This window comes from Chinchilla lanigera, unplaced genomic scaffold (assembly GCF_000276665.1).
Source record: "Chinchilla lanigera isolate Chin_1 unplaced genomic scaffold, ChiLan1.0 scaffold00012, whole genome shotgun sequence".
Classification (NCBI taxonomy): domain Eukaryota; kingdom Metazoa; phylum Chordata; class Mammalia; order Rodentia; family Chinchillidae; genus Chinchilla; species Chinchilla lanigera.
Window position 1 is genome coordinate 8,854,053 of NW_004955413.1, and position 25,680 is coordinate 8,879,732.

General features: G+C 43.0%; 1 protein-coding gene across 1 annotated transcript in view; it reads left to right on the plus strand.

Annotated features, from left to right (window-relative positions):
* Etv6 (ets variant 6) overlaps positions 1-25,680 on the plus strand; it is a gene marked incomplete at its 5' end in the record, with an annotated part of 213,600 nt that overhangs the window by 155,641 nt on the left and 32,279 nt on the right. The window contains 2 exon segments of the mRNA XM_013511474.1: positions 10,991-11,155; positions 23,071-23,205. Coding sequence (XP_013366928.1) covers positions 10,991-11,155; positions 23,071-23,205 — 300 coding nt within the window.

Genomic DNA, 25,680 nt, shown 5'->3' on the forward strand with positions numbered 1-25,680 from the left:
TTCCTTCTTTCCTTCTTCCTTCTTCCCTTCTTCCCTTCCTCCCTTCCTTCCTTCCTTTCAGGAATCAAACTCAGGACCTTGCACTTACCAGGCAGGCACTGTGCCCCTGAGCTATATCCCTGGCCCCTCCCATATACTTTACTTTTTTCTTTTTCTTTGTCTTTTTGAGACAAGGTCTCACTATGCAGTTCAGGCTGGCCTTGAGCTCACTTTGTAACCCGGGCTGGTCTCAAATGATCCTCCTGCCTCAGCCTCCTGAGTGCTGGGATTATAGGCATGTGCCACCACACCCAGCTCCTCCCATATACTTTAAATCATTTTAAAGATTGCTTACAATACCTAAGAAGATGTAAATGTTATGTAAATAGTAGTTATATTGAATTGTTTAGAAGATAAAAAAAAAGGTTCAGTACAAATGTAATTTTAAGAATATATTTTTGATACACAGTTGTTCAATGTGGAAGCTATGGGCAGGCAAGGATGACTGTATTGCATAGTATTATTATTATTATTATTATTATTATCTATCCTAATTACTAGAGTTTTTAAAGGTGCTTAAGTCTCACATCTGCAGCTAATGTCTCACTTGTTTCACCTCTGTCTAGGACTTAGCAGGCTCCTACTCAGCCTTCTTTCCACCAGCTCCTCAGCTCCCCCAGGTCATTTGTCCACACGAGCCCGTTTCCCAGCCTGCACACTCTTTGTGCCAGTGCTCTTCTTCAAAGGGCTACTGGCTGTGTATCTCTGCCAGGGCATTATAAGGGACGAAGGACTCTCACTCCAACTTCCAACACTCCACTGAGCAGCAGAGAGTGTTTTACCCTCCTAGAAACGTGACAAAGCACACCTAGTTCTCTAGTCTGCATCCTACCCAGCCCCCAGCATGGATCAAGCACTTCCTATACATGAGGGGCAGTGCTGGTCCTTTGGGGGATTATTGCATTTCGCATTTAAATTTGCCCTAGGAGGGAAGCACTATTCTTGGCCCTATTTTACAGTGTAGGAAGTAGAGGTTCCAAGATGTGACTTACACATGGCTACTGAGCTAGTAGATGGCAGGACCAGTATTTTAACTCAGGATGATCTGAATCCAAAACCTGAGCTCTTGTCTAAGATGTTACATACCTCTTGCCACCTTGAGCTCACTGGCCAAAAGCAAAAATGGGAAGGACTCTCATAAAGTCATGCTCGAAGTGGTGAGTGGCAAGCCATGGGCCAGCCTGGCTGTCGGTCAGTTTCTTGCCAGACTTTCCTTTGTGACTGAAACTAGGTGAAGGTTAGAAAAAAAATCTGCAAAATGAAGTTTATAAGAAGAATGGTATGAAGAAATTGAATGTGACTTTAGATCTAAGCATGAACATGAAACATCTCTGATTTTGGAGTTTTGGGGTGAGGGTACCCTTTCAGCCTCCACTTGGAAACTGAGCGCGAGATCTAGCGACCTTGGGAACAGAAAGAGGCAGCGTTTTGGAACTTCCAATCCCCTGGTGACAGGATTTCTGTGCAGAAAGCAGTTTTGATCAAGTAGTATATCCAAGGTTAAAGGCAAGACCAGAGGACCAACACCTGGAGCTTATCAGATGCATCTTCTGGAAGCAGTGCCAAGAGCCCTGAGGCTATTTGGGTTTTCTCGAAGGTAGAAGGTAGGAGGTAGGGCGCATGGGGAAGAACTGCAAGGTGAGCCCCTTGCAGCCCCTGGCTGCTGCCCCTCCTCAGAGGTCAGAAGACGCTGTCGGGGCCCTGTGCATAATTCTGAATCTAACACTAAACCAGGCCTGCCATGAGAAGTCCAGTTTATTGTTTCTTATTCCTAATCCTTTGCATTTTTACACAGCATTTGAGAGTGCAAGGGCTTTTATATCTATTATTTCCTTTGGCCCAGAGGAAATTCACTGATACAGGTAAATTGGAGCTAGCGTTCTGCTACTACATATGCTCAGTGTGACTCAGAAAAGTCTGTTCAAGCTGTCTGAACTTCAGTGTGTTACGCAAAGGTGGTTGTGCTGACTTTAGCCCCTTTGCAGAGTAGTTGTGGAAGTGACATGGATGTGGGAGAAGTTTGTACTGTTTGGAACTGCACAGATCTAAGTGTTCTGGGTGTCAGCAAGAGCAGGAGTAAATGACGAGAGGTTCTGGGAAGGAGTGGTAGTCACGGGCTGCACGGCCAGCCCCAAGGTAGGTCACCTAGCATTAGGGGCATGTGACTATAGACCATGGACCATTATGTGCCAGGCACCACATGCACATCACTGAGAAATCCCCTTCAGCCACATGCTCACACATTTTAAGTCCTAAAGATTAGCAGTATTATCCTCAGAGGGTAGAAGCGACAATGAGGGGCACTGCTAATTTGGACTAAAGTCTGAAAAACAAGTTGGTTGGCAAAGTAGAAATGGTAGGAACTTTTGGTGAGAATGAAAATGTCATCTTCATATTAGGGAAGGAAAATGAAAGACACTATGAGATGTGTTTTCTTGATTTAAACAAAGCAAACTTTAGAAGTTTAGAGGAAAAGTACCTGTGGTCCCATGAACTGAAAAGCTATGACACAACCTAGGAAAACCAATGTGGTCTTGAATAGGAAATTTTTGGACTTAACCCCTGCATATGACTTTCTGGAATAAGAAGCAAGAAGACAACTAACGCATCTGATCACACAATGGAGTACTCTTTACTATGAAGAAGGAGAAGTTTGAGTCATTTGTAGGAAAATGGATACACCTTGAAATCGTGATGTTAAATAACATCAGACACACAAGTTTAAATGTCACATAGTTTCTCTTATATGGGAAGCCCGACGTATATATTAAATAGCAAAATAAAAGATAAATAATAGGAAACAGGGAGATAGATCTTTTATAAATGTAAAGGGACCCAGGAGATCAAAGGAAGGGGAAAAGAGAGGAGAAGAGACTGTAAGAAGAATTAAGATGTATTATGTACACATACGCGTTCCCCATGATGAATGTAATCATTGTGTACTGCAAATATATACTAATAAAAATAAAAAATAAGAGTATAAGAAGAATCTCATGCAGCTGTATTGAGGATAGGCTCTGATGTACTTAATTTTTAAACAGATTTTTTAAAAATACAAAATAATACATGTGTAATTTAGAGAATTGGGAAATAAAAAATGAAAAAGACAATAAAATTACTTGTAATTCTACTATTGAGTGACAGTTGCTGTTAATATTTTATACTTTATAATAGTTTCTGTACATTTCAAGGGTTATTGTATGAATGCAATATTTTGGTTTTCAATGTTAATTTATCCTCTACAAATACTTCGTTATTGATTACATAATTTTCTATCATAGATGTTAGTAGTTAGTTTACTTAACCTCTATTCTTTTATTTATGTTCCCATTTATTCACTACTCAAAATAACACTGCTATGAACATCTTTATGCATGAGAGATTTTTCTGTATGCTAAGTTATTTCTTTAAGGTAGATTGTCAGAAGCTAACATTTACTGGGCTCTTAAAATATCACCAATTTAGTTGCCAGAAAGATCATGCCAACTTAGCTTCCCACTGCTTCATACCAGTCTAATGAGCTCAAATTTTTACAAAGATGCATATAAGGGTGAAAAAACAACTTACTGAAAAGAAAAATGTAAAGGAGAATTTCTTAGATCTAGACTGTTAAACCAAGTGTGCTGGAAACCATGGGAGATGCCCCAGAGATCAGTGAATGTTGTGGGGAGGCAGTACTACAAGAATAATCCTGGTATCAGCTTACTGATTTGGGTTGGATGAACTAATATCCCGGCTGCAAAGCCGAAGCACAACTGTACAACTTCTCTTTCTTCCTCCTCTTCCATCAAGGAGAATGATGGACTAAGATAGATAGTGTGCATGTTGACAAAAGAGAACTGAAGACTGTGATGGGTGCACTCACTGTAAAAGCAGTTGTAAATTATCCTAAGTAATTTCAAGGCTCTTGGCCCAAATAAATATCATCCCTGGGAGAGAACTTACATGGGTGAAAGAGAAGCTACCCCTGACAGTGACCCTGCAGGGAGTGGGGAATGCAAACGGTACTATAAGAAAGAAGATGAACTGACATCTGCTCCTTCTCTTCCTCCTCACCCTTCTTAGTCAGTTTGATGTAAGTTGTAGTTACTGTATTTCTGGACAACAGGAAACTATTCTGTTGAGTTTATGATGGTGCTTTTATGGATAGTTTGGAAAATGTAGTCCACATACCAGCAGAGTATTTTGATGGATTAACAATTGACTCACTCTACTCAAAAGGAGCCAATCCTTTGATCTGTATCCATCTGAAGGAAGTGGTTTGTGCGTCACCGGTGGGCCCCCATCTCAGCCCTCACCTGATCAGCTCTCTGTCAGTCAGTCCCCTGCTGAAGTGGGAGGTACTTATCAAAGCTGCAGATGACAGGAAGCTACAGGGTGTAGATGGTCCAGGAAAGCAAGCCAAATCTGGAGAAACTATAGCAAGCTGGAATGATGACATTTCATATTGATTAACTTACATTCTTACAGTTGGATCCCAAATACAATGTAAATATGTGCAGGGTAGGGTGAGAGTATAAAAATAATCGTGGGAATAATGATAGTAAAAAAAAGATACTATTTATTAAATATTTTATTAATATCATTCATTAAATGACTTAGCTATACCAGATAGTGGGCTATGTCTCTTAGATCATCTTTATTGTTTATATAATTTTACTTTGCACTAGTTTTCTGTCACCTGCAGTTCAATGCTACTTACTTTATAGGTTGAAAGTTTCCCCTATTCTTCAGTTAAGGCAAGTGAGACAGAGAGGTTGAGGAACTTGCACAAGGACACACAGCTAGGAAATAGAAATTCTATGCTGTTGGTGCTTAATACCTGCATGCTTAACCCCTGGGAAACATTTTTCTTTTCTCTTTAAATTAATTCATCAATTTAATTCCATGTCCTGCCAAAATGGCAAATAAGCCTCGACTGAGAGGTAGGTGGTTACTACTGTGGACTTTGGTTCTGATTAACTGGTTTCAAATGTTCGTTCTTCCATTACCAGGCCCTGTGTCTTTAGCCAAATCACTTCTCTGGTAAATGAGGATTTTCTCCTTTGAAAATGGGGGTAGTGATGTTCCTACAGGATTCTTGTAGAAATTAAATGAGTTACATAACTTGTTGGCCCAAAGAAAGTGCTCGTGTTTACTGTTTTCAGGCTACTCAAGAAGTAACATGGTGGATATTAGGTGTTGGGACCGTGGAGCTGGGCATGGTGGCACACACTTGTAATCCCACTTCTCTGGGAGGCAGTGGCAGAAGAATTGCAAGTCTGAGCCCAGCCTGGACAATCTGGCAAGGACCTTGACTTAAAGTAAAAGACGGCTGGGGATGTAGCTCAGTGCAGTGGGCCTTAGTTCAATCCCCAGTATGAAAGAGAAAGAACAGTGGAGAACAGTGGAGCCCACAGTCCCAGCACCACCATTTCCATTGAATTGTGCTGCAGTTTTCTCATCTGTCGGACAAGATTCTTAATCATGGTGAAAGCATGCAGTAATTGTGGACTAATTCGATCCATAGAACTATATTGTTCAGGAAGGAAAAGTGCTGGTCCTATTCCTGCACTGCGTTTAGGGATGGCTCCAAACAGCATCTCCAGAGGAGGTGGGCAGGTTAGTGAGGCTCTAACACTGCAGTGCAGAAGTTACAATTGGGCCCATGAAGTCTGCTTAGTCTGGAGGGGAAATGATTAAGCAAGAGAGTATGGTAACTGCTGCAACTGTGTCGAGGGTTATAAAGTTGTTGTGTGTCACCTGATCACACTGTGGCACGACCTGGGATACTGAAAAGAGTCAGGGCACTTGGGGCAGGTTGATTATAGTTCAGTCTTAACTTCTTTTGTTTTAGTTTCCTAATCAGGGCAGTGGGGTCAGGTTTGGACTAGACCATCTTTGTGGTATCTCTCATCACTCATACTTTATGATTGTGTTCTCCAAACCATAGAATCTGGAGAAATTCGTTTATACAGAAAGTTGGGAGTAAAGGGTGGTTTTGGTGAACACCTCCAATACCCAAAGTGCTTACACTTGGGAACTAGGGATAGAGCTTAGTGGTAAGAGTACTTGCCGAACATGCATAAAGTCCTATGTTCAACCCCCACACCACCAAATAAAAAGAGAGAGCTTGAGCCAAATATTGCTCAAACCACATCTACTGACTCTGAGCCCTCTGTTTCCTCATCTGTTAAACTGAAATGAGAACGCAGCTAACTTCGGGAGACAGTTGTGGGAATTATACAAGGTAATGTGTGGGGAAGCAACAGATCAATTCCAGAGACGCAGACCGCTTTGTTTATCACTGCCATGGCTGACTTAGAGTTTTCCAGAGAATTAGAATATAATAAAATAGTCTTACGCACTAATCTATGTTCCATGACTCAGAAGATCCTTCAGGAAGTTACAAAATCTCAAGGTCTTAGGGTCATGATCATGAACAAAGAGTAATTTTGTAGGAAAAAGAAAAGCTCTTCTCTGTGTGTATTCTTTGGTTTATAAGATCCAAATTAAATAGGAGCATATTGACTGTAGTAAGCCTGAAGGGAATAGTGATCGCAGACACTAAGCTCCTCATTTTACAAATGAAGCCAGTGAGCCAATGAGAAGTCGAGCAGCCTGCCCAGAATCACATGTTAATTAGTGGCTGATCTGGGAATAAAATCCACGCTCTGATTCCCAGAACGCTTTTCATCACAAGTTTAAGCATAACTCAGAAAGTCTGAAATGAGGGTCAGAATGTCCTGATGTGTGTGGCTGCCCCTTTGAACATAGAATTGGGAAAATCAAGAAGGTTTAAGAGTCCAAGCAAATGTATCATTGAAGGGTTCCGTACCAGAACTTGACTTGATTTCCCTTGAACTGCAGTGAAATTCTTAGTAATTTCTTTATCATAGTAGTTCGCTTCCTTCATACAAAATCTTTCCCAAACAGCCTCATATTACTTGGCATTAAAAATTCTGGTCTTTATAAATGGCCCTCACAGGTTTGTTATATGCACAAGGAATGCTCTCACAGGTGCAAAAGAATGCACTCTTGCTCTGTCTCTTTCTCTGTCCTTTTTTCTTTTTCTTAATGATCACTAACATTATATCTAACTTGGAGGTAAAATTGCAAGGGACAACTGTAAAACACGTTGTAGGTATCCCTCCCTCATCCTGCTCGTACACGTTCTATCCCATTAATGGCTGGGAATCACAGAAGCCATCAAAACCCAGCACTGGTGCGTGCTGTGCTCAAGCAGCTGTAAAAGTGGTGCCTTGTTCCTTGGTGCAGTGAAAGCAGAGTCCCACCTACACCTCCTTCCTCTCCCCATCTATAAATCTATTTCTCCGGGGATCTACAGATCCTTTTTTTTTCTTCTTGCTATGCTTTTAGTTTGTTAGTAACTTGAGAAAGGCTCCAAGGATCTTAGTCTTAGCTGTGTAAGAATCAATTCACTCAAGTCTTTTTTAAAATCCTGAATAGATGTTGAAAACCAGACTCAATTCTGAGTCTGGTTGTGGAGCGTTTGGGTAAGCAGAGTAATGGATAAGAACACAGACTCTAGAAGCGTGTGTCTGGATTCTGAGCTCAGCTCATTTTGTTCTAGGGCCATACACCCTTGGACAAATCCCCTAAATGTACTGAGCCTCAGTTTCCTAATCTGAACCCCCAGTCTCGTGGGATGCATGAGCATGCAGTTAAATGAACTAATATTTCTAAAGTGCTTAGAACCATGCTAGGTGCATAGAAGTGCTTCTTGAATGACTATTTAGTAAATTACATGGTCTCTTATTAGACCAGAGTCCCCTCCGGGTACTAGGCTCTATTCTACTTACAGTTAGATTCTTTGACACACAGGCCTTAGAGGGCCCCCAGGTTTGACAGAAATGGCTTCTTTTTCTTCAATTAGAATTGCAAAGCACATTATATACCACAACCTCTTTGTTCTATTGAATTAAAAAGGTAATAGCAGTGGGACCAGACTTTCAGCGCAGAAATGTATCTGACCTCGCTCCAGCTCAGTGGGCTGTCCACGTCTCTTTAGGCTAATGCAAGGGCAGTAACTGATCAATTTATTGAATGGCTTGGAGCAGGTAGCTTGTTCCACCTTGACGGCGTCTGTAAAACTGCTAGGATGGCCCCGCATTCCCTGGAACTCGCTGGTGGGTCCCTTTCGTACACCAGCGTGGAGCCTGCAGCATTGGGTTCTGGTGAGGGGGTTTCCGCTGTGGGCCTGGTTGCTTCTAGGGCTGAGTTGTGGGAGAGCTTAATGGGAAGTGAGAAGAGAAACTGTTGTTCTTAACGGGCAGTGCTGTTTGGAGTATGTGACTCTTATATTTAGGGAAAAGATTACTCATGAGTATTTTCTTCCATAGAATATAAAGAACCTCAGATTACTACTTGCGCCCCCCACCTCCTTCTCACCGCCTCCCTGTGCTTCACCGCCTGCGTCCCCTGCAGAAACTTCAGCATTTTACTTTCATTTCCCCTTCTTGGCGGGATTCAGTTCTGTATTCACTTCGGCGCCTGCACTTCCACAAGCTGCCCATGCTTTTGCCTGTTTCTGTATGAGCACCCTCTGCTCTCTGGCCCTGCCACTGCCAGGTGCTTTCCTGGGCCACACTTGACTGGAACCTCCTGTTTGTTGCCTAAGGGCCACTGCACTCCTGCTCCTCCTGTGAGGGAGAAGAGGACAGGCATGTGCAATAACGACTCACTGCGCTCTTCTCCTCTCCAACACCACTGATGGGAGGAAGTAAGCTTTAAGGTTTTAACTGGCTCAAAAATGGGCTTCCAGGCAGGCATGGTGGTGCATGCCTGTAATCCCAGCACTTGGGAGGCTGAGGCAGGAGGATCACTTTGAGTTTCAAGCCAGCCTCAGCTACGTAGTGAGTCCAGGCCAACCTCAATTACATAGCAAGACCCTGTCTCAGAAAAAAAAAAAAAAAATGAAGTGAGATTGGCTGCTGATCCCATTTTACCGTGGTTCCAGATATGCATGTCCAAGGTCACTGGGAAGAGGTGGGCACACCTTTACCTGGGACTACTTTTAATAGGCATTACTTTCTGGCCCAGTCAAGAGTCAGAAACAAAACCTTGGATCCTTTAGTGCCCATGTTTTATTCCAAAGGTCATAAAGCAATCATGTACTGCAAATCATTACTCCATAGTGCTGTTTATTTTTTCCATTTGGAAAAAAAATTATTATAAAAATTTATTACTTTAAAAATTACTTTAAAAATTCTTAAGGGCTATCTGTCCCAATGGCTGATAGTTTTTTATGGGTCCCTTACAAGACGGACTGGTTTTGAACAGACTTCTAGAGTTGGAAGAAGCCAGCTACCCATCTTCAGAACTATATTCTGCAGAGGCTGTACTAGTCGTGTCCAGAGCTGTGGACATCTCCAGGGGACCGGAGCCACCTGTCCCCCACTCCAGCACATCCAACACATTGGTGCTCTGTCTTGCCTGATGTCGTATGAAAGGTGATTCCTTCCAGGATTGAACCTGAGGACACTTTTACAACATGTTCCGGGGTCTCCCTAAGTTTAAGTAACTTCTTTTGAAAGACTGGAGCTCTTCTTGGCCCACAGTGATTCCACGGTGCTCTGTTGAAACTATTGGTTCTTACTACTTAATTTTCAGGATTGGAACTCTCTGAGCATCTACCTTCTTCCAACCTAGTGGTTCTTAAACTTTTGCTGTCAGGATTCTTTTCAGTTCTTGAAAATTATTAAAAACTCTAAAGAGCTTTTGCTCATGTGGGTTATATCTTATCTAATTTTGCCATATTATAAGTTAAAACTGAGAATTTAAAAGTATTCATTAATTTAAAAATAATAAGCCATTTGTGTATGTTATTAGGAATTCAACCAGGAAACCCCAGTGACCTACATTGCATCCCTAGCCTTTTGTTGTTTTGGACACAGGATCCAAAATGTGTGTCCCCGCTAAAAAAAAAATTGTGCAAAGAATAGCAATGTTGTACATGTTTCCAAGTCTCTTTAACACCTAGCTTAATAGAGGATGGCCTGGTTCTGTTCACTGTGCCTGCTTCCAGCTTGTTGCAGTATCACTTGTCCTGTAGGTATGCTCATGAAAGTAGGAGAGTGATAAAAACAAATAAATTCTCAATATTGTTATGAAAAGAATTTTACACAGACATGCTACAGAGATCTTGGGAACCATCAGGGATCCTGGGATCATACTTTGAGAAGGACTTTCCTAATTCCTTGAATGCCATATCAGAGATTTCCCACAATAGCAAAGCAAAATAAAAATGTAGGCTTATAGTTACAGTGTTACCCTGGTTGACAGGATCAGGTTGATGGGGTGTCAAGCTGATCACCCTATCAACCTCCTTTCTAGGCCTCCTCCAGCCCACATTGGTCCTGGTCAGTCCAAGTACCATCCTCACTGGGAACTTCTGACATCAGCACGTCCATTAAGAGGCAGAAGACCTTTCATCCTTACCTTGCCCTCTTATTCCCAGAGGCCAGCTGATGGTTTCCCAGAGCCTGAGTGAATCGCTCTTCCTGGAAGAAGTTTCAGGGAACACTTCATCATTTGGCAGTTCTGGAAGGTCAAGGCTAGCTCTGGAACATTCTCACTTCAGAAAGACTCAGGATACATGAGACCTGCTTTGATTCTAAGGTCCTATCCAAAGCACATAGATTTGTCAGGATTCTGGGTCCCTTGTGTGCCTGAGACCCCCCTTAGGGCAGGGCTCTAAGACCTATCATTCTTAGACACATTTAAGTGTGTTTTTCTCCTTTATTTTGCCTCTAAATAAAAAATTAATCTGACAGCACATTTAAGCAATTATGAAGCTAGAGTTTCTTCCTGGGATTTAGAATTGAATAGAAGGGCTGTTAAGACGCAGAGACTTGATTTTGTTAACTATTTAGAGATCTTCCCCTTGTTCCAACAGACTGACTGACGGGACCTTTTTTCTCTTCCTTTTGCCTCACTCTCTTCCTAACAGGCTTGCAGCCAGTTTACTGGAGCAGGGATGACGTAGCCCAGTGGCTCAAGTGGGCTGAAAATGAGTTTTCCTTAAGGCCAATTGACAGCAACACATTTGAAATGAACGGCAAAGCGCTCCTGCTGCTGACCAAAGAGGACTTCCGCTATCGATCTCCTCATTCAGGTGAGCACCTGCACTCTGGGCTGCCGCAGGCTCCGCATGGACAGGCTCTTGCTGGCTCGTCTTTGACACCACTCCTCCTGCATGAGGAATCTGCACAACCAGTCGTCACAAGGACAGGGACTTTACCAACAGGAAGATCCCACTGACATAAGCCAGTTTAAGGGGACAGTAAAAGGTTTCCAGAGGTGGGTGGAGTGCTATGGTTAGGAGAGGTTGCCCACTTTTTACCTGCCAACCTGGAACTTGAGCAAGGTTGTGCTGCCACCAGAGAAAACACCATTCCTGCCCTTTCGTCTACCTGAGAGTTAGTGTGGGTCGGGAACTGATCAATTAAAAAAACAGACAATAGCTGGGTGTGGTGGTGCATACTTGTGTCCCAGCGCTCAGGAGTTGAGACTGGAGGCTGGCCGTGAGTACAAAGCCAGCCTGGGCTGCATAGTGAGTTTAAGGATAGCCTAAACTACAAAGCAAGATCTTGTCTCAAAAAAAAAAAAAAAAGAGCAAAGATATGGGCATTGCTGAGTAAAAGAATGCAGAAAGGAAATAGGAACAAGGAACCCAGGGAATATGGGGATCCCAGGAGCCAAAGCAAGTTTAGAAATACTGTAAACCCAAAGGGCTTCTAGTAGTTTCCTTTGAAAGTACTGACTTCTTTGAAGTCATGTGTATTGTAGCTGTAGAAATCCTGAAAAATAAAAGTAGGAGTTTCCTCAGGCCCCCCTAAGATTTGTCAAAATATGGACTCCTAAGAGCACATTGGAGCCCAGCAATAGCATTTGCACCTGCTGCAAAGAGTGCTGCTGACACAGATAAGCCTTCAAAAAATGCTTCTTGGTTTCACTTCCCTGCCTTATGGTTCTCAAGTAGGCAGGTATCTGGGGACTATATGTCAGAGGGGAACTTTGGTGTCTGGTTTATGCTTCTTGAGGGATTAGTTACCAGAGCACCAAAGGCCTTCCTATTATTCTCATTGTAGACCCTAACTTTGACCTTCCTGGCAGAGTCCCCCTCTTCTCCTTGGCAAAGGGCAGACACCCTGCATAAGACCTTGGCATAGCCCCTAAGTGCATGTAACCCTCATTTACCCCTGGAGACCTGCCAGCAGGGAATAAACCAACCCTCCTGAGGAAACAGCCCCACTACAGAGTTGAGATGAGCCTGTAGAGTAGTATCTCCCTGCAGATGGTTTATATGAAGAAATGCTAAAGGGGAAATTTCCCCCAAAAGTATAGATGTTACTGAAACTTGAAAGTTTATAGCTCTGAAAGTAGCTAATTTTTAAGTTTTTATCAGGGATACAACCATACCAGAAATATTTTCTCTCAGATCTTTGATTCTTTTTATAATCTCAAAATAAGAAAACTATAAACAACTGTATGAGTAAATGAAACTTTCCTAAATAGTTCCTTTGAATTGATTGCAAAACAGTTCCCTTTTCTGTTCTAGTGGAAACTTAAGGAGTGTTATATTCAGAGGCAGTGTTACATGTGGAGAGGCAAAAACCCCTAACTCTTTCGTGTTCCAGTGAAACCAGCTGTAAAGCAAACAAAGGAAAACCCAGTGATGTGTTTTGACTTGATTTGACTTAGACCCTGGGCGAGCTTTTCTCCCAAGTCGTCAATTTCCATGCATCATCTCTCAGGTGCTCCACTTCATTGCTGGTCAGCTTTGCTGCCCAGTGACCTCTCAGTTCTCCTGCGGTAATGGGGTTCTCTCTGCTCAAAGATAGGTGAAGCCCACCACTTTCTCAGCCCTTTTCTGGAGTGGACCATGTGGCAATGCTCTATCCCTGGGAAGTTACTGTCTAATTGGAGAGACAGGACCGCATGGACCCTGAAGGCCAAAGAGAACTGGAGAAGGGAGAGCCAGAGTAGTAAAGGTCTTGTAAGAGGAGGGATGGAGTTGGTCTAGAACATAAAGGATGGCCAGAATTGAATCACAGAGGGTAATTGGAAGAGCCCCGTGTACTCAAGCAATGATGGAAAACTCCATCAGATGTGTGGCAGAGGCAGGAGGCAGGAAGGCCCGCTCAGGCCAGGGCTCTAGTTTAGACGTGAGGTGTTGCAGACCACAGTTAGGTGCTGGCAGTAGAGATTCATTCTGTGCGTATTCACTGAGCAACTGAGGCAGGAGTACAGCAGCCTGGGTTTTGTAGGTCGGAGAGGCTCTGTCTAGCAAAATTGTAAAATGGAGCTCAGCAGTACAGGAATGGAGCCTGACTTTGAAAAGTCCAAAAGACAAACAAGAGGGAGATGGGGGCAGGGGTGGGGTCTGAGGAGAAGGTATGGGCTGGTTTGTGGAAGAGGAGTTCCGAGGTAGGGCTGTGTCCTCTGTGTGAACCACTGTCCGCTGTCACTCCTGGCCCCTCCTTCTTCCCCTCCCTTGTCTGATTCCTCCTTGCATTTCTAGTCCTGCCAACTTTCTCTTGGAAACTTGACCTCCAGCCCTGCTCCCCTAGTTCTCCCACCTTTCCCTGGTCTCTTCCTCCCTCCATCTGAGTTTAGTGCCATTGCTGTTCTTTTACCCCAGAGCCATCTCATCTTCTGCCATGTCCCCTGATACACATGATCAGATTCTATGTTGTCTTCGTCCCCTAGAGTAGACAGTTCAGGGCAGGCAGGGACGGTGTCCTGTGAAGCTGCCCTGACTCCTGTACCTAGCACAGGACTTCACAACTAATCGGCACTTGATAACTATTGGTCACATTGTCCAGAAATCCATGGTAGAGCTTCAAGGTGATACCTGCAAGTACAGGCTGCAGGAAAACTCAGGAGAGTGCACAGGAATGTTCTCTAGGGGTCTGGAGGACAGAACCAAGGAGCGGGAGAGAACCGCCGCCTGTGTGACATGGCCATCCGGCAGGTGGTGAAGTGAGACATTCCCTTGGTGCTCCCCTTAGGGAGAAACAAGGTTTCCATGGAAAATCTTTTTCTTTCTCAGGTGGAATATTTGCCACTGTTTCCTCTGATGTGGGCTTTCTGCTTCAGCAATTTGATGTAGTATATCTCAAGCTTTGGATTCCACACCTGGCCTGACAGAAATGCCATCACTTCCTTCGATTGTATTTTTTTATCCATAAAATGGGATGTTCACCTTGTAGATCCTGAGTTCCCTGCAACTCTTCCTGGTTTGATCCAGATTAAACCCTGAAACACCTTTAAGCTTCTAGTAAACAGTACAACCACCCACCCCGCAGACAGTGAATAAAAACCCATCTCCTTCAGCCTAATCAGCTTGTAAACCCCCCACCCCACTTCTTTTTTTGCTACCTAAGGAGAATCAAGAGTAGCTTCTCACAACTCATGGCACTGCTGCAACAAAACAGAAGTATCTGAAGTATCTGCTTATCCCACTGTCATGAAGCAATGTTTGCATCTTGCTCCCAGCCTCATTTCCTGCCTGGCCTTTCCCAAAACTCTGCTCTTCGAACACAGTTCATCTCCAGTGTAGCAAGGAGAGAACTAGACCTGATGTATTGTATTTACCTGAAATATTAATACACCTTAAGTTCATATACAGTAGGCTCTCTGAATGCCAGATGTTGTATTCTTTGGCCAAATTTAACAAATTAAGTTTATCCACTCCTAGGACAAGAGTCTTCCTTTTTCATCACTACAGTAAGGCAGGGAACATTTGAAATGTGCTATAAATAACTATATGGCCTCTAAACAGAAGATTTGAAGGTTGCAGATAAATGGAGTATTTTCTTTGGAGTAATTTCCCAATGATATAAGATACAACTTTAAAATGTTTGCAAAGCTAAACAACAAATGTAAAGAGATCCACACTTTATACAAAACCTCACCTGGGTAGAATAATTTTACCTAATCCTTGAGCTACTAGGTAGTTGCCACATTAAATGGTTCTGGGTGATTTAAATTTAGAGAGATATTTGATAACTAGGTTACTTTGAGACTACAAGAAAATATATTAATAAGAGGAAATAGATAAGTATTTATTAATTCTTAATTCTATTCTTAATTATTAATAAATAAGAATTTATTAATTCTTATGTAGCGTTATTACATGGCATTCAGGTGGAATAGATTTATATTCCTATTATTTTATGTGAACAGAAACCTCAAGTTATTATCAGTTTATTCATGTTATGCTCTCTGTGCTTAAAAGGGGAAAAAGAAACATATTTTCAAAGTTCTTTCAATTCTGTTTTTTAAAAAAGACATTGGGGAATTCATAAATGTATTGGGAATTTTAGTATACTAAAATTTGCCCTCTTTTAGAATAACAAAATGTGATTTTGCAAATTATGCCTTCCCTTTCCAACCCATCAGAACCTTTATCTTTGCAAATACACTTCATTTGTATTCTTTAAATATAGTAAAATTCCATCTCAAAGTTAAAAATTGAAAATACTAATCTTTATGTCCATGTAGTTCCTTGGACTAATTTGCCTGAATTTCTGCTAAGCGATAGTAGGTGGTTTGCTAGATTAACTGGCTATTTCTACTGGCTTCCTGAGAATGCAGTCAGAGAATCTGAGGATACAGGTCACAAAAGGGGAGCAGAAATGTGGGAGCTGACCCTTTCTAAGAACACCTCCAGTCCACTCTGTCTGTCTTTCCTTTGTTTTTGAACAAGCAAAAAATAAATGTAAGAAAATTAAAAACTACTGCCCATCAGAGAAACACTTAGAGAAGCCAGTTATGGGAAAGTCATTCACTTCGTAGCACTTCCCTTGACTCATTTGTGAAGTGGCGGTAACCGAGCCTTCAGTCATGCAGAGTGATATTAGGCCAAAATGAGAGACGAAGTGCTGAGCACCTCCTTTTGTAAAGCACACAATCATTTCACATTTCTGTTCTCTCAAGAGCTGATTACTTATCTTACCTTATAATCTATATCCAGCTAAAGATAATTATCTCATTATATTTGTTTTCTAACTGATTTTTTCTTGTCTTCAACATAATATTCATTTTCCCACATTGCCCCTTTTCCTCAGGATCTCTAAGACATAAATATGAAGGTAGATTTCAAATATTTGTTCCTAAGACTAGCATACTTTTATGCTCATAGAATATACTCCATATTAACTAAAAAGTTTGTAATGCAGTCATTGTATAGAAATGGATTGAACCGGGATGCTTAGAAACTAAGACCAAGCTGAGTTCAAAACTCCAGCATCCCAGTACAGGCATGGGCATGTTTGAGCTGGCCACCCCGCTGAGGCCTTCACTGTTCCATTTATGATGACAGCCAAGTTCTGACTCCCAGAGTTTCGTCCTGAGCCCGTCCCAGACAGGAAGGATGCAGCACAGAGAATTTTCAGACAAATTTAAAGTGTCCCTCCAACCCCAGCCGTACTGTTATTTTTCTTGAGAATTGTTTAGAAGGAAATTAAAAATCTCTCAATAAGAGCAAAGGGCAGAACTATTTGCAGATTTGAAAATGTGTTACTTCAGATAGTCTACATGAGTTTATATACACAGCAACTCATCACCTGAAAAAATGCAAATTTTAATAAGGTTAAAGTTCTTCAGTAAGGCTGGTGATTTAGCTCAGCGGCACAGCACCAGCCTGGCAAGCACAAGGTCATGAGTTCAATTCCCGGTACCAGAAGAAAAATAAAAATAAAAAAATGAAGTTCTTCAGTAAACCTACTAAACCTGAGAAGTGAGAAGTTGTGGAAGCCCCTGGGGAAGCCTCTCTGTAGCATTGCAGATGACAGTAAATGCTGGCCCCACCATTCTGAGAATAAGCACTGTTTAATAAGTGTCACAACTTGTAGGGCTCTCAGTGTACCCCAGGAGGAACGGCAGCAGGAATGAGGAAAAGATAGACAAGAGACAAGAGCTGGGTCAGGTGGAGATCCTCTCTCTCCTGAGTGGAGAAGAACTGCCCAAGAACAATAGAGCATTTATTTATACTCTCAAGAGGTTGGTATTAATTTCAGCTTCTCTACCCAGCAATCAGTTAACAAGCTGCAACAGCTTGTTTACATGGTTCCAGGAGCTGTGTTCTCGGGCCTGCCTAGTTCTGCACACATGATTGATTACCAGCTTCAGCTGCTCCCAGCAAACAAGAACTTTAAAACTAATCGTCATTCCAGGAAACTGAGGCAGGAGGACTGCAAGTTCAAGCCAGCCTGGGCAACTTAGTAACTTGGTGAGAGACTGTTTCCAAATAAAAAAGGGCTGAGATGTAACTCAGTGTGAATACTCTGTGTTCAGTCCCCAGGACTGCAAAACAAAGCAAAAGAAACCCAGTCGTATCCATTCACTAATAATTCCATTCCCTAAAGAAAATCCCAAGGAAATCATCCAATAATGGGGAATAATGCCCTTAGCAATTCTGTTTATAGTAGTAAAAACTAGAATTTCCCTAGTCACTCCCAAAGTACAAAAAGGGAAACAAAATAGAATGCAGTGTAGCTTTGTAACCATTCGTTCAGTCGTTTCTTACTTTTTCAGTGGCTCACGTAGGGCTTTGCTGGTCATGTTCAGGATTTTAACAGAGAATAGCGATGACAGGGTATAGAGTTAAGAAATAAAAGTGGGGCCAAATGTTCGGCTGGAGTCAAGGAGCAAAGGGAGAGAAGAGTCAAGGATTTCTAGCTTGAGCAACTAACCAAGCTTTTACTGAACTTAGGACACCCCCTGGGTTTGTAACAATTTCTGTGTCAGGAACATTGAAGGTGTGGTACCTTTTAGACATCCAAGAGGAAGCATCCAAGAGGTGAGAAGCTGGGATCCTGGAGTTCAGAAACCCTGCCCGGTAGAACAGATTTAGGGGAGACAAACTGAGTGACATGATGGGAGCAGACAAGAGTGCCCCAAAAGGAAAGCTAGCAAGAGCTCAAGGGAACATTAATATCAAAGGTTTGGAGGAGGAAGAGGAGAGATGTGGGAAGAAAGTGGAAGTAGGAACCTCGGCGGCCACAGGGTGTCCTAGGAGGAGGAAGGTCAGGATTCCTGGTGATGGGTGTTGCTGAGGGGTCAGGCAGGTCCCCAAATACAGCCATGCCCTCTGATTCGACAACAGGGAGGTGACCTCAGCAAGAGTAGTTTGGGGAAGAAGCTGAGAGGAACCCAGAACAGAAAGTGAGGAAGTGGAGATCACAGGGTTGGCTCTCCTCAGGGAAGTTTGAGTGTAAGGGTAAGAGGAAGAAAGGAGCAGGACCTGGAGGGAAAGAAGATGCAAAGTGTGTACTTTGTGTGTGTGTGTGTGAGAGAGTGAGAGAGAGAGAGAGAACTGAGACTCAAAGAAGAGGTTGACTATATGACTGTCAATGGAAGATATGAAAGATACGACTGTAAACTAGAAGTGCCTATGTGAAATGATTGTTAACTGACAGAAAAAGAAATACTGCACACATATGAATGTGACCTTGTGAAACACATGCATGTGCTTTAAACATAAAAGTATTGAAGCAAAGGGGACTTTTGCCAAATTTTTGAGACCTGTCTTAGTCATTATCACCAAAAGGGGATAGATAGCATACATTGAGCTTGTATTATGGTAGACGTGGGGCTGGTGCTTTGTCCCTCATCTCACTGAACATCATAACAGCCCTGCTGAGTCTGTAGAATTATTCTTATCTCACATAAAAGGACACTGAACTAAGCCTTTAGCCCTCAGAGAGGAGAAGTACTTTGCCTAGAGGATACACTTGACAAATAAGGAACCAGGATTCGAACTTCAGACTGTCCTGCTCCACAGCCCAAATCTTTCCCTCTAAAAGTAAAATAACTTAAATAATTTTAACTTCTCCCTCTCCAGTAGTACTCATGTGTTCTTGGTTTCAGACACTGGGTGAAACTGATACAGCAACTTTGAATAGCATTGTTTACTTTCTCTTATATTCATTTGAGACACATTTCAATAAAATAATAGAATGTAGGAATCTCAGAGTAGGTGCTTGGCTTTTCATGTCAAAATAAACATATCAAAAGTGCATGTATGTTATATTTCTGAGTGTGGACATGTGCATGTAGCAAGGAGCATATAAAACTTCCGGAACCTTTGCAAGTGAAGGCCCTGAAGCTGACCAGCTACATGGCAAATCCACCTGTGATGTACATCTTATGTGTACATCATGTGTGTACATGTGTGCATGCAGGTAGATGGAAGAACCAACTAAAAGCTGTTGTCCCTTGACCAACAGACCTGGGTTCCATTGCTTAGTGCAATAGAAGCACAAGTTAATGCTACTTATTTCTTTTCTGGAAGATGGAGAAAATTTATCAAGCACTAAATGGGCTGAAAAAATTTTATGTACCTTTTGACTTTGAGCCAGTGGTCATTTGCTAAGTTAGATAGATAACTATGCTATGGCTCACACTCTTTGCTTTGAGTAGGCAAATAAATGTCATTTATTTTTAAATATCTTCTGTATTCCACAATGGACTGTATTCCAGAGGTGCTCTGTTAATATTACTTTGTAAATGTGACTTCCTGTGTCCATGAGGATTTGAAGATTGTATTGATAGGACAGGCTGAGTGGTGGACAGGTATGACAGTGGACAGGAGGAGAGTGGGAAGGGCTGTCTTCGTTTCTTTAGAAATTTGTTGTAGAGGAGACACATCTTTTGTGTATTCCAAAGGTGAGATGAACAACTGAGGTGCAGGGATTGCGGGAGAGCCAGATTCCAACTCAGTGGAAATGTCTACCAACTAGAGCTGTTCTAAACTGGCTTGTCCGTGCTGTGGCTGGTGTCCATCACAAGGTGTACTCAGCCAAAGCCACTTCTTGATCCGGGCATGGTGGTGCACCCCTGTAATCCCAGCACTTAGGGGACTGAGGCAGGAGGATCGCTTTAAGTTCAAGGCCAACCTGGACTACGTAGTGAGTTAAGACCAGCCTGACCTACAAAGAGAGAGACTGTCTCAAAAGAAAAAAAAAAGCTACTCCTTGGCAAAGGAAGAGGAGCTGGGAGACTCATAGCAAGCAGAAGAATTGAGTCAATCTAAGAAACCTCTGGAGTCCTCTCTAGGTCCAAAATTCCAAGTGATTATAGGCATATACTGTTACCACCACTCATACATGGCTCTGCACAGAAACATTGCTCCCTGTGCTAAGCCAGCCCCACCCCAGACCGAGCTCCTGACTGCTGAGCACATACATCTGTGAGTGGACTGATGAAGCTCTGGCCCCACTCTAGGGTCTCAGAGCTAAGTGTTCTCCTTGTTGAGCACCTGGGGCTTGGGCCACACTCCTACCCATCAGCCATGTCTCACGGAGGACACTTACAGCTGCTGACTCACTGAGCAGCCCGGGAATGCATGTGGCAGGCACATCAGCATCAGTGTGGGCCTCGCCCACCCCTGGGGCAGGAGGAGATATCCAGAGAGCCTAGGAGTGGGACAGGGCCTCAGTTCACCTTCTTTGCCCCTCCTAGCGGGGGCCATAGAACTGATGATGACCCAGCACTCTCCTGCTGTCTATGTGACCTCTGCTGAGGGCTTACACATCTGTCCTGAGCCACCCAAGCTATCACAACAAGAATGTGTTCTGAGTGGTAAAGCGGGGGAGGTGACAGCACTTGCTCCTGCGGCCTGAGCTGTGATGTTTCCTGACACTATGCTGAGCTTATTCTCACTGTCTGGATCACCTTACTGAATTCCACACAAGAATCGTGCATTTGGGATACCACTTACATCGGCTCTTTCCAGAGGAGGATGCGCAGGCCTACGGCAGCTGAGAGGAATGCCTCGGGAGCATCACCTGATTCCGGAGCACACACAGATGCGTGGCCTCCCTGCCTGTGTGCACGCAAAGGAGCACAGGCTTCGTCTCCTGTGGGCTTTGTTTCAGCCTCCACCAGGGACCTTCTCCATCCCAAGCACAGGAGCGACACATACTCCAACCCCGTTCCAGGTCTTGCTCAAGATGCCCCCCACCAGACCCTCGCTGCATGTGGCAGAGGGAGCTGCTGGGATTGGCATTCTGCAGAGAAGCCCAAGGTGACCGGTGCCCAGCCTGCAGTGTCTGCAGTCTGCATCCCACGCCGCACCTCTGCCGTCCTCACAGACACCAAATGCCCATTTCCTGGCCTCCCCTTCAAAAATGGATAGGCTAATTATGGACCCTTGTTTTTAGTGATAGTAATCATCAAGAACATATTTTTAAATGTTTTCACTTTCTATTCTGCTTAGTACAGAAATAAAACATTGAACAAACCCCAGGGTCAAACCCAGTGAGTATGAGGCCATGTAAATTAGGAAAAGTTGAGGAAGACATTACTTTAAACCAAAACAAACAAAAAAAAGTGTTGATTAGGGACTTATTTTTGTATGAGATTAAAATACGAATCATTAAAATAGGACTGTATTTCAGGCTCCGCGTCCCCATCTATGGGAGCCATCACCATGACTACTAGATTTGGAGTCCGTCAGTGCCAAAGCCCTTCCCAGCGCAAAAACACATCACGTGGGCCAGGTTCTGTCTCGCCCGAGACATTTCCAAAAGTGTGGTCAGAAGACCTGTGCATCTTCTTGCTCACCGTCCCTTTTTAATGAGATAAATCAGCACATGGCCTCTACTCTTTGAACTGTTCTGCTTTATTTAATAATAGTAAGAAGTTGGCAGTAAGTTACACTACTAGCATCTACAGTTGAAAGGTAGAGAGAGGAGCAAAGAGCAGGCTCGCAGGGTTTCCTGGGGTCTCACTTGGGACAGTGATGCCAGTAGCCACGGAACTTTATTTGGTACAAACAGTTGAGAACTGGAGGTTTGGAGAAAGAAAGAAATTAATATGAGAGTTTCTCAGGTTTGCACTGAGTTCAGAGCAAAAAAATAATGCAGCAATAGCTCCAGCCATAAATATGCAGCTAAAGGACGTTGTTAATTAAAATATCTGTTGAAAATGGGTAAAATTAGAGACAAAGACTCATTGTTTGGTACAGTTGTTGACTGAACATCTGTGCGCAGGGAAGGTCATAGGGGGACAGCGGCCTGTGGTATTTTCAAGATTAATCACCCACCGAAACAGGGTTTTGAAGCACCCACCTGGATTGTGACCTTGCATCTAAGCCAAAGGGTTGGAACCAGACCATGACGGATTTGGGACTGGGAGCTACTCAGTGGACACTTCAAATACAGAGTACAAAAGAGGGGCTCAAGCCAGCCCCTACCATCCTTTGCCACTGGCTGGTATCTTAAAATGATTTTCTAGAGCATATAGGACCCTCGAGCAATGAGTATTAGTATTTTTAAAGGAGGGAAGCATCCTAGAATGTACTTTAGAGCATTGTGACTAATTAGCACCTCTGAGCAGATTTGTGAAGTTTTTTCTCTTTTTTTTTTTTTTTTTTTCCTGTTCTTGCCTGGAGTTAGGGTGGGTTAGAAGGGCATATTTTTCTCCATAGGGAAGATGTCTGTCCATTGTCATTGGAACATTAAAGACTTGTCCATTAAAGTTTTCCTTAAATAATCTGAAGTACAAAAAGAGATGGATGTAAAAACAATATTTTCACAAAAATCATAGGGATAAGTTGGAATAATGTAAATTTCCCCTAAATCTGGAATATCCATTTGTAGCTATTATTTGACAGCTACAAAAGCAATTTAATAGTGTGGGGCATCTTTCAAACCTGACATAGAAGGGGAAAGAGTGGACACTGAACTTTTAACAACCTAACTCTAGCTATATAACTATAGATAGTATTAGCAAGGATTTTCTCTGGGAGTGATGGGGTTATAGGTGGCTTCCTTTGCTTCCTGGTTTTGGGCATTCTTTAAAACTTTTCTAGTGTGATCAAAACAGGTCTGATTTAAGCAATCACATGGCTCTGATGTTTTGAACTTCATATGCTGTGTCCTGTCCCTGTGAGTCCATAAGGACAACGTGCAGTTTTGTTCAACACTGCAGCCGTGCCACGGTACCAGGCAGAGTTCCCACTCCATGCATGCTATTGAATGGTGTTCCCTCTCTACTTCTGTTCCTTTTTCTTCTCAGGTGACGTGCTCTATGAACTCCTTCAGCATATTCTGAAGCAGAGGAAACCTCGGATCCTTTTCTCACCATTCTTCCACCCTGGAAACTCTATCCACACACAGCCGGAGGTCCTGCTGCATCAGAACCATGAAGAAGGTACTGGACAAGGCTTCTCTTCCCATGCCTGAGGCTTAGACAAACCCAAGGGTTTTAATTGTTAACTTCACAAGCCATTCTTATTCATGTGAATTCATCTGTCAGCAGGCCTTTATTGAGTGCCTACAGTGTACTAGGCAGTAGAGGAAATGCCTAGGTGAATAAGATGCATACTCTTCCTTTCTGAAGCTTCAAGCCTTAGTAAAGCAATGAGGTAGATGTGCATCTATGTATAAAAGCTTAATGATATTAGTTGGCACCAGAGGTATAGAGAGAGGGGAGGTTGTAACTAGGTACTTCAGGCGGCTTTGTAAGGGAGGGGTCTCTCAAGGATTCCTTGACAGTTGTCCACCAGGATTCTGACCAGCAGTGGAGAACATTGCTGACACAGAATATGCCTATGAGTGGGCTCAGCCCTTTGAATAGAGAGCAGTTAGATCACATGGGATTTAGACCTTAACTCCCGCCCCCAACCTTTTCATTGGAATTGATAAATTTCAACGTGCATATTCCAAATAAAAGGAAATAAACCCCCATGAGGCATCACCCTGCTTCAGCAGTGATGTGCGTTTGCCACTGAGAGCTAGTCCAAGGAAGCTGGGTTGGATCCCTAGTGTGGGGAACTGATTTCTCAGCTGTAGAAAAAAGTGAGAGCAGTCATTGAGGATTTTTGAGCAGGACCTAATAAAAGCTGGGTGCACGAGGGGTATCTAGACCCTGAGAATGTGGTGTTGGAGCAGGGCTTTCTTTACTTGCACCCAAGGAGATCTGTGGAGGGTGTGCAGTGGCAAGGCTTTTCCGCATCCCCTGTGGCTGTTCCCCTTGTGATTCATAGGAGTTGTGAAGGCAGAATCGGAACTGAAGTGTGGCCCCCTGGATATAGTTCAAAAGCAGGTGATTTGGTACAGAAATGGCTATGAAAATGCCCTTTGAGCAGGGTACGGTTGAACAGCTAATTGTATAGCAGCATTTAGTGCTGCCCCTCTGAGGGCCATGGTGCCCACATCCCCTGCCAAGTTGGTAGATAGTGGAGATGTGAACATGACTGGCATTTTTTCATGTGTACTTGCCCTAGGACCAGATTACTAGGGGCTCAGGTGCCCCATCTCTTGAGGAATTGCCTTAAATTCATCTGTTGCCCCCAAAAGTAGGGCTATGGTTTTTTGTTGTCAGCCAATTAAAAAATGAAGTCTATATTTTAATTAAGGTGTCACAGAAGAGAACCCAACTCCAGGTGAGCCATGTCACCTGGGTCACCTTGCTTTCATGATAGGAATAACGAGTGAGCATCTCTAGCATGCCCCCTGCCTCTTTCTGTCTCATTCTTTCCTCTCCTCGCTTTACCCTCACAGAATTTAGCATCTGCTGTCCTCAGTTTTTGTATTCTTCTGCTCTTCCTGATGTGTTCATTTCTGACTTGCATAATAGCCAACAGTCACTCCAGAGAAGAGGAGGTGGATTTACTGAAGCCTGACATGAAGGCAAGAATTATATTCCCTGGCCTGTTTATTCAGATACAAAGAGTGTGTGATGGGTATCCCCCTTCTTATTACTTTTGTTTTTTTTTTTTTTTTTTTGTAAATTCCGTTTGGGATTTCTAGCCCCATTTTTATCCCCAGGTTTGATGGGAGGTGGATGGTCTCACTTCATCACAGTCCCTTCCCCCTTTCTCCTGGGCCTGATTTGACTCCTAAGTAAGCATCTGCGTCATTGGTCTTGTTTGCACATTGGTAAACTGGAGCTCATCAATAGAAAAAGCTGACTTACTCTGAGAGCTCTCAGACCAAGTAACTCCAGATGTGCTACCGCATTCACTGTAATGCGCAGCGCTCTCAGGTTTAGGATGTCGGGTGAGAATGGAGCTAGTGAGGGGCTTCGTTGCTCTGAACAAGTGCTATGCTTCAGACCCAATTCTTGAAAGTACGCAGTATGTGCTCAGAGACCATTCCTTAAAGCTGGCAGCCAGGAAGCAAGATCTGAAAGCACCTGCCCTGCCCTTTCATTTATTCAGCCACAGAGCATGCTGTCAGAGGACAGGTGGACACAGCGGAGGTGTGTAGAGGCTGCTCACCCTGCCCCCCGGCTTTCAGATCTGTGGGTGCCTTTGATAAGAGAGAACAAGTAGAGAGGTGAATGGGTCTGTACAGGTTCCCAGCCTCTTTTCCTTCTCCTCCTCCAAAAAGGGAAAAAAAAAAAAAAAAATACACCTCAGCGTGGATTATCTCGAGAATAAATGCTGTTCTATTTGATTGTGAAGGTAAAAGACGATGGATGTGGATGTATGTTAACATATAGGAAGATCTGGTTCTTTAAAAATAAAAAGCTCATAAGAAGAAATTATACATATCAGGTATTACTTCCTCGATTTATTTTATATAAGTAAGGATACATGTAAAAATATGTTAGCCCAAGATTACTTATGTTGCCATTGACAGGGCTCAGAAATATAAATATAAATATAAATGCCAATTACCA